General features: G+C 31.5%; 1 protein-coding gene across 1 annotated transcript in view; it reads left to right on the plus strand.

The window, feature by feature from the left end:
* The window catches only part of LOC137810423 (serine/threonine-protein kinase TOR), a 31,194-nt gene extending 26,365 nt beyond the window's left edge, over positions 1 to 4,829 (plus strand). The window contains exons 48-56 of the mRNA XM_068611663.1: positions 100 to 273; positions 431 to 559; positions 647 to 730; positions 1,827 to 1,888; positions 1,969 to 2,041; positions 2,129 to 2,263; positions 3,562 to 3,735; positions 3,810 to 4,075; positions 4,535 to 4,829. Coding sequence (XP_068467764.1) covers positions 100 to 273; positions 431 to 559; positions 647 to 730; positions 1,827 to 1,888; positions 1,969 to 2,041; positions 2,129 to 2,263; positions 3,562 to 3,735; positions 3,810 to 4,075; positions 4,535 to 4,553 — 1,116 coding nt within the window. The 3' untranslated portion in view covers positions 4,554 to 4,829. The remainder of the gene's footprint in view (positions 1 to 99; positions 274 to 430; positions 560 to 646; positions 731 to 1,826; positions 1,889 to 1,968; positions 2,042 to 2,128; positions 2,264 to 3,561; positions 3,736 to 3,809; positions 4,076 to 4,534) is intronic.
* Positions 4,830 to 15,306: the final 10,477 nt, after the last annotated feature.

Genomic DNA, 15,306 nt, shown 5'->3' on the forward strand with positions numbered 1-15,306 from the left:
TTGCCTTTGGGCATATGCTGTTTGTATACATAATGTAAAGTTTTTCTTGAGTTGTTTATTTTGAAAAATTAATAAGCAGTCTACCATTACTTTTGCTAGCTTTTCGGTTTAGTGAACACGCTGCTTGAGAATTCTCCCAAAACAGCAGAGAAGGATCTGTCTATCGAGCGATATGCTGTAATCCCTTTGTCTCCGAATAGTGGTTTAATAGAATGGGTCCCAAATTGTGATACCCTGCATCATCTTATTCGGGAGTATAGAGATGCCAGAAAGGTCAGTTAGAATCCCCTTTCTTCTATCCATTTCTCTCCATAGTTCTTGTTGCTTTCACTTACTAATAATTAGGTATAAATGTAATTATAGTCAACTCATAAATATGATTATTTTTCATGATTTAAGTTGCTTGAATTGTCTTATCCTTCTTGTACAGATAACCTTGAATCAGGAACACAAATGCATGCTCAGTTTTGCACCTGATTATGATCATTTGCCTCTTATAGCTAAAGTGGAGGTGTTTGAACATGCTTTGAACAATACAGAAGGAAATGACCTATCAAGGGTGTGTGATGTTTATGCAAATTTAACATATTATAAGTTTGCTAAATCATAATACTTACCCTAAGTTTCACAACATTCCAACTCCTAGGTGCTTTGGTTGAAGAGTCGAACTTCTGAGATATGGCTCGAGAGGAGGACAAATTATACGAGGAGTTTGGCAGTTATGAGCATGGTATGTTCGTGATATGCATAAGCTGTAATCTTGTATCTTCCTGACACATTTTTTATATACTCTATAATCCATCAAGTGCCATGTCCAAGGTGAAATGCAGAACATATGCTTCTTTGAAGTTTTTATTCTTATGAACTTCTGATTGTATTATATTTTGAGAACACTTATAAGAAGTCCCTTCAAGTAGCTTTTCTAAACCTTTATATACATTAAAATCCTTATCCCACTAGGAGATGCACTTTGTATGCTGTTGAAAATTTTCACCATCACTTGATCACCTTTTACTATCTCCTTGATGTTTTAAGCTGGCATAACAACTATTATGAACATATTTTTTCTACTCTATTATTGATTTATATGTACATATATATGTGTGTGTGTGTGTGTGTGTGTGTGTGTGTATATATGGTGAAATCCTCAATTGTTGTTAATAAGGTTGTCAAACTCTTGAGTTAACTCTTAAACCCTTAACAGTTCACTATCAGTAAACTCTTTAAACTATCAAGTCAAGAAATTAGCTCAATTTTGAATTGTTTTAAATTTTAGAACTTACGCTTTTATGAATTTATATTTTATTTGGTCATTTATATATTTTAATCTTATTTAGCACTAATGTACTATCACACTTTGTTATTTTGATTGGCTACTTTTGTCTATTATGAAGTTGACATGTTGAATTATTGTACTGTTATGACTATTACGTTATGCATATATGTCATTAATAGATTTTTTTTAATATTATTTTTATGGTAGGTAAACTCTTTCGTGTTTACAAGTTTAGTCTATGAAAACTTCAGGAGTCTAAGTAGACTCTTGTGTTTTCCAACCTATCATTTTGTTTTTGCATGAGTTTCCTACCATTGAAATATCAGTTCTAAAATTTTGGGACGCTTTTCTTTGGATTTTCTATCTAATTTCTAGGAACCAATGTAATCAGATTGGAAATTCCAATTTCTAGCATCAACTTTTGCCTTTTCATTACATTTTCATAAGATATCTTGGCATTACTATCCTGAATGAGTTGCCAATCTCAGTTATACTTCTCTACTCTTGTTATTGTTTAATATGAGCTAAACTAGTGCTTGGGTTTTGCTAGGTTGGATACCTTCTTGGCTTAGGCGATCGTCATCCAAGCAATCTTATGTTACATCGGTTTAGGTAGCGTTTGATAAAGAAAGTTAGCTATATTGTCATTAGTTAAAAAATTTCTTGCATCTAATACTTGTGATGTGCTGCAGTGGGAAGATTTTACACATAGATTTTGGAGACTGTTTTGAAGCATCAATGAACCGTGAGAAGTTCCCAGAGAAGGTGCACTCAAGAACTAAATATTTGTAACTTTGAATGGTGGAGATTATAGATATTTTATTGTATCTTATCTTTTAAGTTCCAATTCAGGTTCCATTTCGCTTGACAAGAATGCTTGTGAAAGCCATGGAAGTTAGTGGTATTGAGGGAAACTTTCGCTCAACTTGCGAAAATGTTATGCAAGTTCTTCGAACAAATAAAGATAGTGTTATGGCCATGATGGAGGTATATATTGCTTTCATCCCTCTGACTTCTCTCTGGTTATCTTCAATTTATAAATTTCCAAATGATGAAAGCGTAATGGGATGATTTCAGATTTTACATTCTAATTTGAAACTAATTATTAAGTTGAGAGTAAATTTTGGTTTAGTAGCGCTACAAAATCCATTTGCTGAGCAAACATTCTTTTCCCCACTGATGGGGCAGTGCAAATCAGCATTGCCATATCATCAAATCTAGTGTTATTTTTTATTATTTAATCAAATCTAGTTGAGGACTTGCTTTGCTGGTGCTAATTTAGCACTACTGGATTTTGTTGCTAATGTGGGTAATAGGTATTTTGGCTGAAATTATGTGTATGAAAAATTATAAAGGAAAACTGTTAAAGAGTTAACAACGTCTTGACCCTTAATAAGTTGGTTGATTTCTATCATGGATACAGTTGTGTTGTGGTTATAAGCCAAGTATTTTTTATTTTTTTATGAAAGCAAAATATATTTTAACTTCGTTTTTTTTTTATGTTTTTCCTTTCCACGCAAACCCAGTCTACATAACAGGAAGTGGTGGAAGTTTTTCTTTTCAGTTTTCCATGGAATTTTTCTTTTGTACTTTTGCATACATTTTTTTTTTTTTGATCAGCAACGAATTAATAGAATTTAAAAGAAACACTTTAGGGGTGTTCCAACCCTTATACATAATAATTCCTAATTAAGCATTCAACAGTTAGATCAAAGTTAAGCGGCACACCACTTAACTCAAAAACTTAAAACTAGTTAAAGATACTCAGTCCCAAAACCGGAATCTGCATAACACCAGCATAACACAAACCAGAATCCTGGTGATGAAGGAGGACTACTAGGGAAAACATGCTAACCGCTAGGTGTGACCAGCACAACATAACCAAGAAGAGCAAAAACTAAAGGGTCTCCAGACCTTGCTGCATTTGCTTCCTGAAACACTACATACCGCCATGCATCTACCAAGCATATCAGTAGCTTGACCATAGAACGCAGCATATGCCTCAAACCAAAAATAACACCAAGTGCATTGTTTATATAGCAGAAGTACTTTTGCATACATATTATAATAGTATAGACTATGTATAAAGACGAGTAAAGAATAAGGGAAAGATGAACAACTTTGTTTTTTTGTTAAAGGTTAAAAAAGATAACAACCATCATTATGTTGGTCTTTAACCACACGTTAAATTGGGTCACGTATTGGGATTATTTCCCTAAATCAACTTATGTTAGTAGTGGAGAATTTTTTTTAATAAATAGATTATTTCTTCTTCCTGTCTTCAGGCCTTTGTACATGATCCTCTCATAAATTGGCGACTTTTTAACTTCAATGAAGTTCCACAAATGTCTATGCTTACCATCAATCATGTACCTCCTGTTGTAAATTCTGAGGAATCTGCTCCAAACAGAGAGCTTCCCCACCCTCAGCGTGGTGCCCGTGAAAGGGAACTTCTACAGGTATCATCATACTGTATTATTTTGTTGCTTGCTTTTTGATTAATGATGCTCATTTGATCTACATTTGCATTTAGGCTGTTAACCAACTTGGTGATGCTAATGAGGTTCTGAACGAGCGTGCTGTGGTTGTCATGGCTCGCATGAGTAATAAGCTTACTGGTCGGGATTTTTCAACTTGTTCTTCAGTGTCAAACAACTCCCTTCAGCATGCTGCAGATCATAGTAGCTTAATTTCTGGAGACACTCGGGAAGTTGATCATGCTTTATCTGTTAAGTTGCAAGTTCAAAAGTTAATTATCCAAGCTTCCTCACATGAAAATCTGTGCCAAAATTACGTGGGGTATGGTCTCTTAACTTCGTAATTTTCTGAGCAAACATCAAATTATACACATACACTCAGGATTTGCAGTAAATGGGCTTGGCAATCTTTCTCTCCCTCCTTTATTTTCTATGTTTTAGATGAGATAAAAAGAAACCGAGCTTTTTAATTTGGCTTGATAATGTAAGAAATATAATATAAAAGCATTGTGTGGCCACATTTATAAGCTTAAATTTTTAGGATAATTGATTCATGACATGCTATGGCTCTTTATGCCCAATTGGTCTAATATGATCACAACAAAGTAGGTTGTACTTTATCAGGCTCTTGTGTGAGTGGACGTGTTATAATTGTGATATAAAAACGTGTAATTACCTAACAGCTTAAGCTTTTAAAATAGTTCGTTCATGACAGATTATGAACCTTTATGCCTTCAGCGCATTATGACTTCTGGATTTCTGTTTTCTCTACTTTTTTCAGGTGGTGCCCTTTCTGGTAAATCGCAAGGGAGCAGTAAATATTGTATATAATCTGTACATAATCAAAACTTGCCAGGGATCCATGTCCATTTTGTCCCCTCATTCCCCTCCTTTCTTTTACCTAGCATATTTACTGTGTATATATATGTACAGTCATTGTCTCGTGACATTGCATAGAAAAGATTGAAGCCTTGCACATTACATTTTAACCATGTCTTTGTAAATATGATCTTTCCATCAGGAAATGTGTCTAGTAATATATGTTCAATTAATATCCCTACAAGATGGACATGGAACTTGGTCTTAGGCGTGACTCCAATTTGGTTATTATGCTTTCGAGTAAGCCGCTATGGTGAAATTGGTAGACACGTTGCTCTTAGGAAGCAGTGCTAGAGCATCTCGGTTCGAGTCCGAGTAGCGGCATGACATCTTATCTTCTAAAAAAGAGGTCCTATAATGAATTCTTATTTCTATTCCTAGTATTTCTATTTTTTCATTCAATATGGTTATGGTATTTTCCACTTTAGAGCATATATTAACTCATATTGTTTTCGGTCGTATCTCTTTTAATTTCAATTCATTTGATAACCTTATTATTAGGCAATGAAATAATAGGATTAGACAATTCGTTCAAAAAAGGCATGATAATCACTTTTTTTTGTATCACAGGATTGTTAGTTACTCGTTGGATTTTTTCGGGCCATTTACCATTTAGTAATTTATATGAATCATTAATATTTCTTTCATGGACTTTTTCTATTTTTTATATGGTTCTTTGCTTAAAAAAAAAAAAACTACTATTTCAATACAATAATAACGCCAAGTATTCTTTTTACCCAAGGCTTTGCTACTTCGGGTCTTTTAACCGAAATGCATCAATCCTTAATATTAGTGCCTGCTTTACAGTCCCATTGGTTAATGATGCACGTAAGTATGATGATATTGGGTTATACAACTCTTTTATGTGGATCATTATTATCAGTGGCTATTTTAGTCATTACTTTTCAAGAACTAATACACATGATTGGTAAAAGCAAGACTTTTTTTTTTTTTTAATGAAACCTTGTCTTTTGCTGAAATCAAATACATGAATATGAATGATAAAAAGAATCTTTTACAAAAAACTCCTTTTATGTCTGATTCGTCTTATATAAATTATTATAGATATCAATTTATTCAACAATTGGATCGTTGGGGTTACCGTACTATTAGTCTAGGTTTTATATTTTTAACATTAGGTAATATATCAGGAGCAGTATGGGCTAATGAGGCATGGGGATCATATTGGAATTGGGATCCAAAGGAAACTTGGGCTTTTATTACTTGGATTATTTTCGTGATTTATTTACATATTAGAAAAAATAAAAAATTGGAATATCTCAATTCTTCGATAGTGGCCTCCATGGGCTTTCTTATAATTTGGATATGTTATTTAGGGATAAATCTTTTAGGAATAGGACTACATAGTTATGGTTCATTTACATCTAATTAAATTAAATTTAAGAATTTCACAAATATTGGGATGGGAACATTTTAGAAAATAAGAAAAAAAACTCCCAATAAAATGATTAAGACCCCATTGAATCAAGTAATGTAATAGTGATTCAAGGGGTTCTCACAAACAACAAACATATTCAATTAGAATTCAAATTCATTTTTATGTAATTAATAAAATACAAAAATAAATCCATTTTTTTATTGTGCATGGGATTTTTTTCGATTTTTTATTTTTCATTGATTCCCGAAAACTATCTATAAAAAATTAGAGAGAATCGCTTCAACCTTGTCAGCCGAAAATGAAAAAATAAAATCTGGATAAATGCCAATACTTATTACGGGTATAAGGATCGAAATTGAAATAAATAATTCTCGTGGCCCCGAATAAAAAAAATAAGAATTTGGTGTATTAAAAAGCTTGTATCCATAGAACATTTGACATAAGATAGATAATGAATAAATAGGAGTTAATATCATTCCAATTGCGGTTACAAAAGTGATGAGTATTTTTGTGATTAAAAGATATTTTTGATTGGTAATGATTCCCAATAAGACTATCAATTCTGCAACAAAACCGCTCATGCCCGATAATGCAAGAGAAGCCATCGACAAGGTAGTGAAAATCGTGAATATTTTTGGCATTGGGATAGCCATTCCACCCATTTCGTCGAGATAAAGAAGACGTAGTCTATCATAACTAGTTCCCGCCAAGAAAAAAAGCGCAGCACCAATAAATCCGTGAGAGATTATTTGTAAAATAGTCCCATTCAGCCCTGTCTCGCTTATAGAACCAATTCCTAAAATTAAGAAACCCATATGGGATACCGAGGAATAAGCTATTCTTTTTTTTACATTGCGTTGACCAAGAGATGTTGAAGCTGCATAGATTATTTGAATTGAACCTAATAGCATTAACCAGGGACAAAATATAGAATGAGCGCGAGATAATAATTCCATATTAATTCGAACCAACCTATACGCTCCCATTTTTAATAATATTCCGGCTAAAAGCATACAAGTACTGTAATGCGCCTCTCCATGCGTATCAGGTAACCATGTATGTAAGGGTATAATTGGTGATTTGACAGCAAAAGCAATAAGAAATCCCATATAGAAGATTATTTCTAGTGCCACGGGATATGATTGATTAGTTAATGATTCAAAATTTAATGTTGGTTCATTAGAACTATATAAACTCATACCCAGAATTCCCAGTAATAAAAAAACAGAACTTCCCGCAGTGTACAAAATAAACTTTGTAGCTGAATACAAACGTTTTTTTCCACCCCACATAGATAAAAGTAGATAAACGGGAATTAATTCTAATTCCCACATGATGAAAAAAAGTAAAATGTCTCGAGAAGAAAATGTTCCTAGTTGACCACTATACATTGCTAACATCAGAAAATAGAATAATTTAGATTCTCGAGTAACCGGCTGAGCCGATAACGTAGCTAACGTAGTGATAAATCCCGTTAATAGAATGGGTCCTAGAGAGAGTCCATCTATTCCGAATCTCCAGTAAAAGTCAAAAAAATGGATCCATTTATAATTTTCTGTCAATTGGATTAGTGGATCATCCAATTCGAAATGATAACAAAATACATAGGCTATTAGAAGCAGATCTATGAAACATATACAATAAGTATACCATTTAATTGTCTTATTTCCTTTATGGGGAAATAAGACAATTAAAGAACCTCCGACTATTGGCAAAACTACAACTGTTGTTAACCAAGGAAAATCATTCGTGATAAAAATAAGATATACTTAGACTACAAAAACCCGGGCTCAAAAAAAAAAAAATTTTTTTTATTTTGAGCCCGGGTTTTTGCCAGTAAAAAAAAGTACTTGTATACGGTTCTTTTTGAAACGTATTAATAAGCTAGACCCATGCTTCGAGTTGTTTCATGCCATAAATAAACTCTAACACTTAAGAAATCCGTCGGACAGGCGGATTCACACCTCTTACAACCAACACAGTCCTCTGTTCTTGGGGCAGAAGCAATTTGTTTAGCTTTACATCCGCCCCAAGGTATCATTTCTAATACATCTGTTGGGCAGGCCCGGACACATTGAGTACATCCTATACATGTATCATAAATCTTTACTGAATGTGACATTGGATCATAATCCTTGAACATAAAAAATTCAACATTTTCAATCTAGTAAATAGGTAAACCTATTCTATATATATATATATTAGACACCAGATGAATCAATGATTTATAATCATTTTGCTAGAAAAAATAGACTTCTAGATTAATAATAAGAGAATAGAACCAAGATACTTTGATTTCTTATCTTTGTTTTTGCAAACATGATTCAAATGGATATCTCAATTATGATAATTTGAATTGATTATATAGTACACACTATTCAAAATTATACTTTTTTTTATGAGTAATACTATTTATTCAACAAATTTGATTGATTGATACGGGTTGATTTTCTATTACGATATATTGAGGAAACAATAGCCGGTCCGATAGCTGCTTCAGCGGCTGCAACAACTATAACAAAAATTGAAAAAATATTTCCTTTTAATTGCCGCCTATCAAAAAAATCAGAAAAGGTTACGAGATTTATATTTACTGCATTCAGTATAAGTTCAAGACACATAAGGGCTCTAACCATATTTCGGCTCGTGATCAATCCATAGATACCTATAGAAAATAAAAAAGCACTCAAAACAAGTGCATGCTCGAATATCATTGACCAACTCCTTTTCAATTTTTATTCATTTCGATCTGAATATGAATTCAACGGATTTTATTGCCTAACATAATAAGTCTACAACAAAATCAAGTATTCGCAAAAATATTTTATACATAAATATTCTTTTTCGTTAACATAGAATTCAACAAAAAAGAAATGTGTTAAAATCTAACAAATTGTGATTTATATTATTCCTTTCTTATTGACGAGCCACAAAAATTGCACCTATTAAAGCAACTAAAAGAATAATTGAAATTAGTTCAAATGGAAGAAAAAAATCTGTTGATAAATGAATTCCAATTTGTTGACTAGTACTTATCAAATCTTGCTCTAAAATCTGATTGGGTCTTGTCGTCCAAATAATCCCGTGCCATGATGTATCTAGAATAGTATTGATTTGTGAAATAAAGATACTGGTACAAACCATCAAAGTAATTCCATCCCCAACGGTCCAAACACGAAAATTTTGGTCATATTCGGAACCATTCATAAACATCACAGCAAATATTATTAAAACATTTATAGCGCCCACGTAAATAAGTAGCTGTGAGGCAGCTACAAAATGGGAGTTTGATAAAATATAGAATAAAGATACACAAACAAGAACTAGTCCCAATGAAAAAGCAGAAAAAATCGTATTCGTAAAGAATACTACTCCTATACTTCCTAATATAAGACCTGATCCAAGAAAGACTAAAATAAAATCATGTAGCGATTCGGACAAATCCATTATATGTAAAATAAGAGATAAATAGAAATTTCATGACCTTATTGATATGACCAGGAAAACCCTTGTTAAATACTAAAATTCTCGGTGCATAGAATTTCACCAAATCCTAAGATAAGATATGTGAATTGCTATTAAGTACAGTTGTTATAGGATAAATGTCATTTCATTCTTTTATTTATGCCAAAGAGTCATTTCAAAATACTAAAATATCTTTATATATATATATATATATATATCTATATATAGATATTCTATTCTTTTTGTTTTTATAAGAATTTTAAAAATCATTTTATTTGAATTGTTCGAATTGTATAATCATCTATTACTGATACTGGTAAACGACCCAAAGCTATTAGATTATAATTCAATTCGTGGCGATCATAAGTTGAAAGTTCATATTCTTCGGTCATTGATAAACAATTTGTTGGACAATACTCAATACAGTTACCACAAAATATACAGATTCCAAAATCAATACTGTAATTAAGCAACCGTTTCTTTCGAATATCAGTTTCTAGTTTCCAATCAACAATGGGTAGATCTATAGGACAGACACGAACACATACTTCACAAGCAATGCATTTATCAAATTCAAAATGTATTCGACCGCGAAAACGTTCTGATGAGATTATTTTTTCATAAGGATATTGAATAGTTACGGGTAACCTATTTGCATGAGATAAGGTAATCATGAGACCTTGACCAATATACCTAGCAGCTTGGATTATTTGTTCACTATAATTTATGAATTCAGTTACCATAAGGAACATATCATGAATAGCTCTGAATATTTTTTTCTTTCTCTTGTTTAAAACAAGTTCTTCATTTTTAATATAGAAGGTCCACATTTTTTTTACAGTGAAAACAGTTGAGACGACGTTGTTAATAATAGATTACCGAGAGAAATGGGTAAAAGAAACTTCCACCCAAGATTTAATAATTGATCTATTCTTAGCCTAGGCAAAGTCCATCTTGTTGTGATAGAAACGAATATGAATAAATAAGTTTTAACTAGTGTAATAAAGATACCAATTATCGTTACAAAAACTCCGTATGTTTTATTAATTTCAAAAAAGTTAGAAACGAAAATGTACGTAATAGAGATATTTGAACCACCCAAATAAAGAACTGTTACAAATAAGGAAGAAACTAATAGGTTTAAATAGGAAGCAACGTAAAATAAACCAAATTTGATACCGGAATATTCGGTTTGATAACCCGCTATTAGTTCTTCTTCCGCTTCCGGTAAATCAAAAGGTAATCTTTCACATTCTGCTAGGGAAGATATTAGAAAAACGAGGAAACCCATAGGTTGACGCCACAAATTCCATCCCCAAAAACCATATTTTGATTGTGCATCAACGATATCAACTGTACTTAAACTGTTAGATAATCCTAGTCGGTGATGACATTACTGTTACCATCTCTATTACAGAACCGTACATGAGGTTTTCATCTCATACGGCTCCTTTAAAGCCTTCAAAAAATATAATGACCGGACCCCGATTTTGTATCCCTTGATATATCCCTAAGATAGAGAAAATTCGATTTTATCGGACGGTTTTTAATTAGACCCATTGAATTCTGTCTGTTCTAATAAATTTTTTTTAAATAAATACATTTATTTAAAAAATAAAAATCAATTTGAACATTTATTTCACTTATTTATATAAATAAAAAATACAAAAGATACTTCTGAATTGATCTCATCCTTTAAAAAATTATCAAATTTAAATTTTTTGAGTAATAACTTAATTTAATTTTTGCATAAAATACTCTTTGAAAATGATCAAGAACTAACACATCATTTTCGATTCCGAAAAAGAATTAGATGTTCCTTTTTTAAATTATGACTATCTCCATAAATATGGAGGATATAAGACAAAAAAGAAAAAGGAGATCACTTTGACCTCTTATCCTATTCCTTTTTGTGCAAGCAAAAGAAAAGGGACTTCAAAAAATTAAAGGATTATTTCGTTCCTGATAGTTATTTATTCAATCAATGGATGGAAGTATACTCTAGATCGGAATTGTGGGGAGTACTGCCTTCTTTTTTCTACCAACTTCAAGCCCCCTTTAGTATTCTTTTTCTATTATACATAAAGACTCTTTTGGATATTTTAAAAAAGAAATATACGTTACTAATCTTTTGTGTATTTTGGTGTTTCTAGTCATCCATTCATTTTTTTTATTAATCCCTTTGCATTTTGTTCATATATGTATACTAATTCATACAAATTATATTGAAAATTTTAAAAAGATTGGTCTTTTGTTTTGCGCCCGCTTCAAGACAGGATTACTAATCAACAAATCTTGGGAAAAACAACCACTTCTATCTATCTATATATATATATAATTCTAGAATTTCATTGATATTTTCACCTTATTCTTATACATAGAAAATTAGACTCAATTTTTTTACTGCAATTTGAAATCATAATACTTTCTCTATAAGTAATATGGTATACTATTCTATAAATTAGATTCAATAAAAGCTGTTTTATTGCACTCATATAACTATCTGATTCAATTATTCAACCTAAATGCCAAAATTATATTATTCTTTATATATTCTGTTTGTCCTTTACTACAAATATAAGGAGAACCGTATAGCAAATAGTATCAAAAAATTTCTGTCTCAACGAAGCACACATAGAGATATCGATAACACACAAAGAGTTAATGGTATTTCATAACTAATTGATTGAGCAGCTGCTCGTAGACCACCCAAAAAGGAATATTTATTATTTGACCCATATCCTGACATAAGAAGTCCAATGGGGGCAATACTCGAAATAGCAATCCATAAAAAAACACCAATATTCAGATCAGATAAAACAAAGTTATAACCAAAAGGAATTACTGAATAGCTTAATATAATGGATATGACTGATATAGCTGGTCCAAAACTAAATAAACGAATATCTCCTCTAGATGGAATAAGATTCTCTTTAAAAAGTAATTTTGTTCCGTCTGCTAGAGCTTGAAGAACTCCAAAAGGACCGGTGTATTCAGGACCAATACGCTGTTGTATCCCTGCAGATATTTCTCTTTCTAACCATACAATTGCTAGTACACTTATAGTAATTCCTACTATAAAAATAAAAATAGGCACAAATACCCAAAGAATTTCATATATCTCTTTAAAAAATTCTAATCTGAAAAAAAAATGTATATCTTGTATTTCTGTTAAATCAATTATCATTTCAACGATCAACTTCTCCCATAATAATATCTATGCTACCTAGTATTGTCATAATATCGGCCAATTTCATTCTTTTAACTAATTGAGGAAGAATTTGCAAATTTATAAAACCCGGCGGATGAATTTTCCATCTCCAAGGAAAACCATTTTGATCGCCTATTATAAAAATTCCTAATTCTCCCTTGGGGGCTTCAATTCTTACATAAAGTTCTTGTTTTGGCAATTCAAAACTCGGAGACGATTTTTTACTAATAAATCGATACTCAAACTCATTCCATTCTGGTTCTTTTTCTCTATCAAAGCAGCGGATTTCTAAATTTTCATATGGCCCGCCGGGAAGTCCTTCCAAAGCCTGTTGAATAATTTTTATGGATTCCACCATTTCACCAATTCGAACTAAATAACGAGCTAAAGAATCTCCTTCTTTTTGCCATTGAACTTCCCAATGAAATTCCTCGTAACATTCATAATTATCCACTTTACGTAGATCCCATTGTATTCCGGAAGCCCGAAGCATCGGTCCTGATAAACCCCAATTAATAACTTCTTTTACATCAACGACACCTACGCCCTCAACCCGTTCTAAAAAAATAGGATTTCGCGTAATAAGTTTTTGATATTCGGCAATACTTGTTAAAAAATAATCGCAGAAATCAGAACATTTATCTACCCAACCATAAGGTAGATCAGTCGCTACCCCCCGATACGAAAAAAATTATGCATCATTCTCATACCTGTCGCAGCTTCAAATAGATCATATATGAATTCTCTTTCTCTGAAAATATAGAAAAAAGGGGTTTGTGCACCAATATCTGCCATAAAAGGTCCTAACCATAGTAGGTGAGAAGCTATACGGCTTAACTCCAACATGATTACTCGGATATAGCTAGCTCTTTTAGGTACTTGAATATTTCCCAACTGTTCAGGTCCATTTACAGTTATTGCTTCTGTGAACATAGTAGCTAAATAGTCCCAACGTGTTACATAAGGCAGATATTGTATAATTGTTCGGTTTTCCGCTATTTTTTCCATTCCTCTGTGTAAATAACCCAATATCGGTTCACAATCAATAACATCCTCACCATCTAGAGTAACAATAAGTCTAAGAACACCGTGCATTGAGGGGTGGTGAGGCCCCATATTGACTATCATGAAGTCCTTTCTTATAGTTGAGATATTCATAGGTTTTTGCTCGATTTATTCTTTTATGAATCGCTTAAAAATAAAAGTTCATCAAAATTCAAGATCTAATAAATCGAATAATTGAAAATTACTCTTCAATTTAACGAATTTGTGACTGCCGAATATCAAACTGATTTATTAATTTTTTATACTGTATTCCATCTTTCTTTGACAAATAAGACAGTAATCTTTGCCATTTTCCCAAGATTTTACGTAAACCTGTTTGGGATGAATAGTCTTTTGGGTGCAATTCAAAATGTGACGTAAGTCTTCGTATTCTATTAGTAAATTGGAATATTTGAAATTCAACCAATCCCGGGTTTTTTCCTTTTTTTTTCTTGTGAAAGAACAGGTATAAATGAATTTTTTACCATAAAAAATAAAAGTTTTCCCTTCTCCTCGTTTTTTTGATAGATATTTTTATTGATCAGTAATTATAATGACACTAATTTTTCATTTTTTGATATAAATACGAAATCCTATTTTTTTTTATTTAGAAATGAAATCCATTGAATTTCAATAGATATAAAGGAAACTAGTTTGATAGATTCAAAAAAAATTGTATAAATTAGAAAAAAAGAGAATTTTGTAAATTTAATTCTCTTTTTTTTTCTAATGTATACATCATTGAATGAAAATCAATGCCATACCAAAATGCGTGTATTTAGTTAGCATATGTATCTATCTATATATAGATACATATGCTAACTAGAAGACAAAATTAGATTAACAGATTTTAACACGCGGATACAAATGTATCCTTACTATACTGAAACGGCTTCCATTATGGGTATTAAACCAATAACGATTTATACAAGCTAAATCTTCTAATCGATATTTTGGCCAAAGAAAATTTTTGAAATTCATTAGTTTTTTTTTCTCTTTCTCATTTCTTTTTTTAGTCAAAACTTGAAAACCCTTTTTTACTTGATTTTCATTATCAAATATTGTGTTTCTATGTATACTATTTCTATTATTTGGATATAAACAAATTCTCATTCTCAACTCTCTACGACGTCTAGCGGATAAAATGTTTTCAGGAACAAGGAAATTAAAATCTCTTTTTCGTTTTTTTCTGTTATCTTTTGATCTCTTGTTCTTGTAATGTATTTATAAAAATATTTCTTATTAACATGAATTTTTTTAAGTATTTTTTATCAATTTTACGTTTATTCTTATGAATTAATGAAAGATCCATCGTTTTAGACTTTAAAATTGTTTATTATTTTTTCTAGACAAGCGAACTGGTTCGATAACAAATAATTCTTTTTTCCTCAATTTATTATTTTTATTTTTACTTAAGCCTGGAAGAGTTAAATTCTTCTGATTTTGAATTATCATAATATCTAGACCTAGTTCTCCTCTTTGAATAGAGGCTATAGTCATTTTTCTTAAATTTGTCAATCTAATCAGGAGACAATATACTTTGACATTGTGAAAG

This window comes from Phaseolus vulgaris, chromosome 2, assembly GCF_000499845.2.
Source record: "Phaseolus vulgaris cultivar G19833 chromosome 2, P. vulgaris v2.0, whole genome shotgun sequence".
In the NCBI taxonomy this organism is placed as follows: Eukaryota; Viridiplantae; Streptophyta; class Magnoliopsida; order Fabales; family Fabaceae; genus Phaseolus; species Phaseolus vulgaris.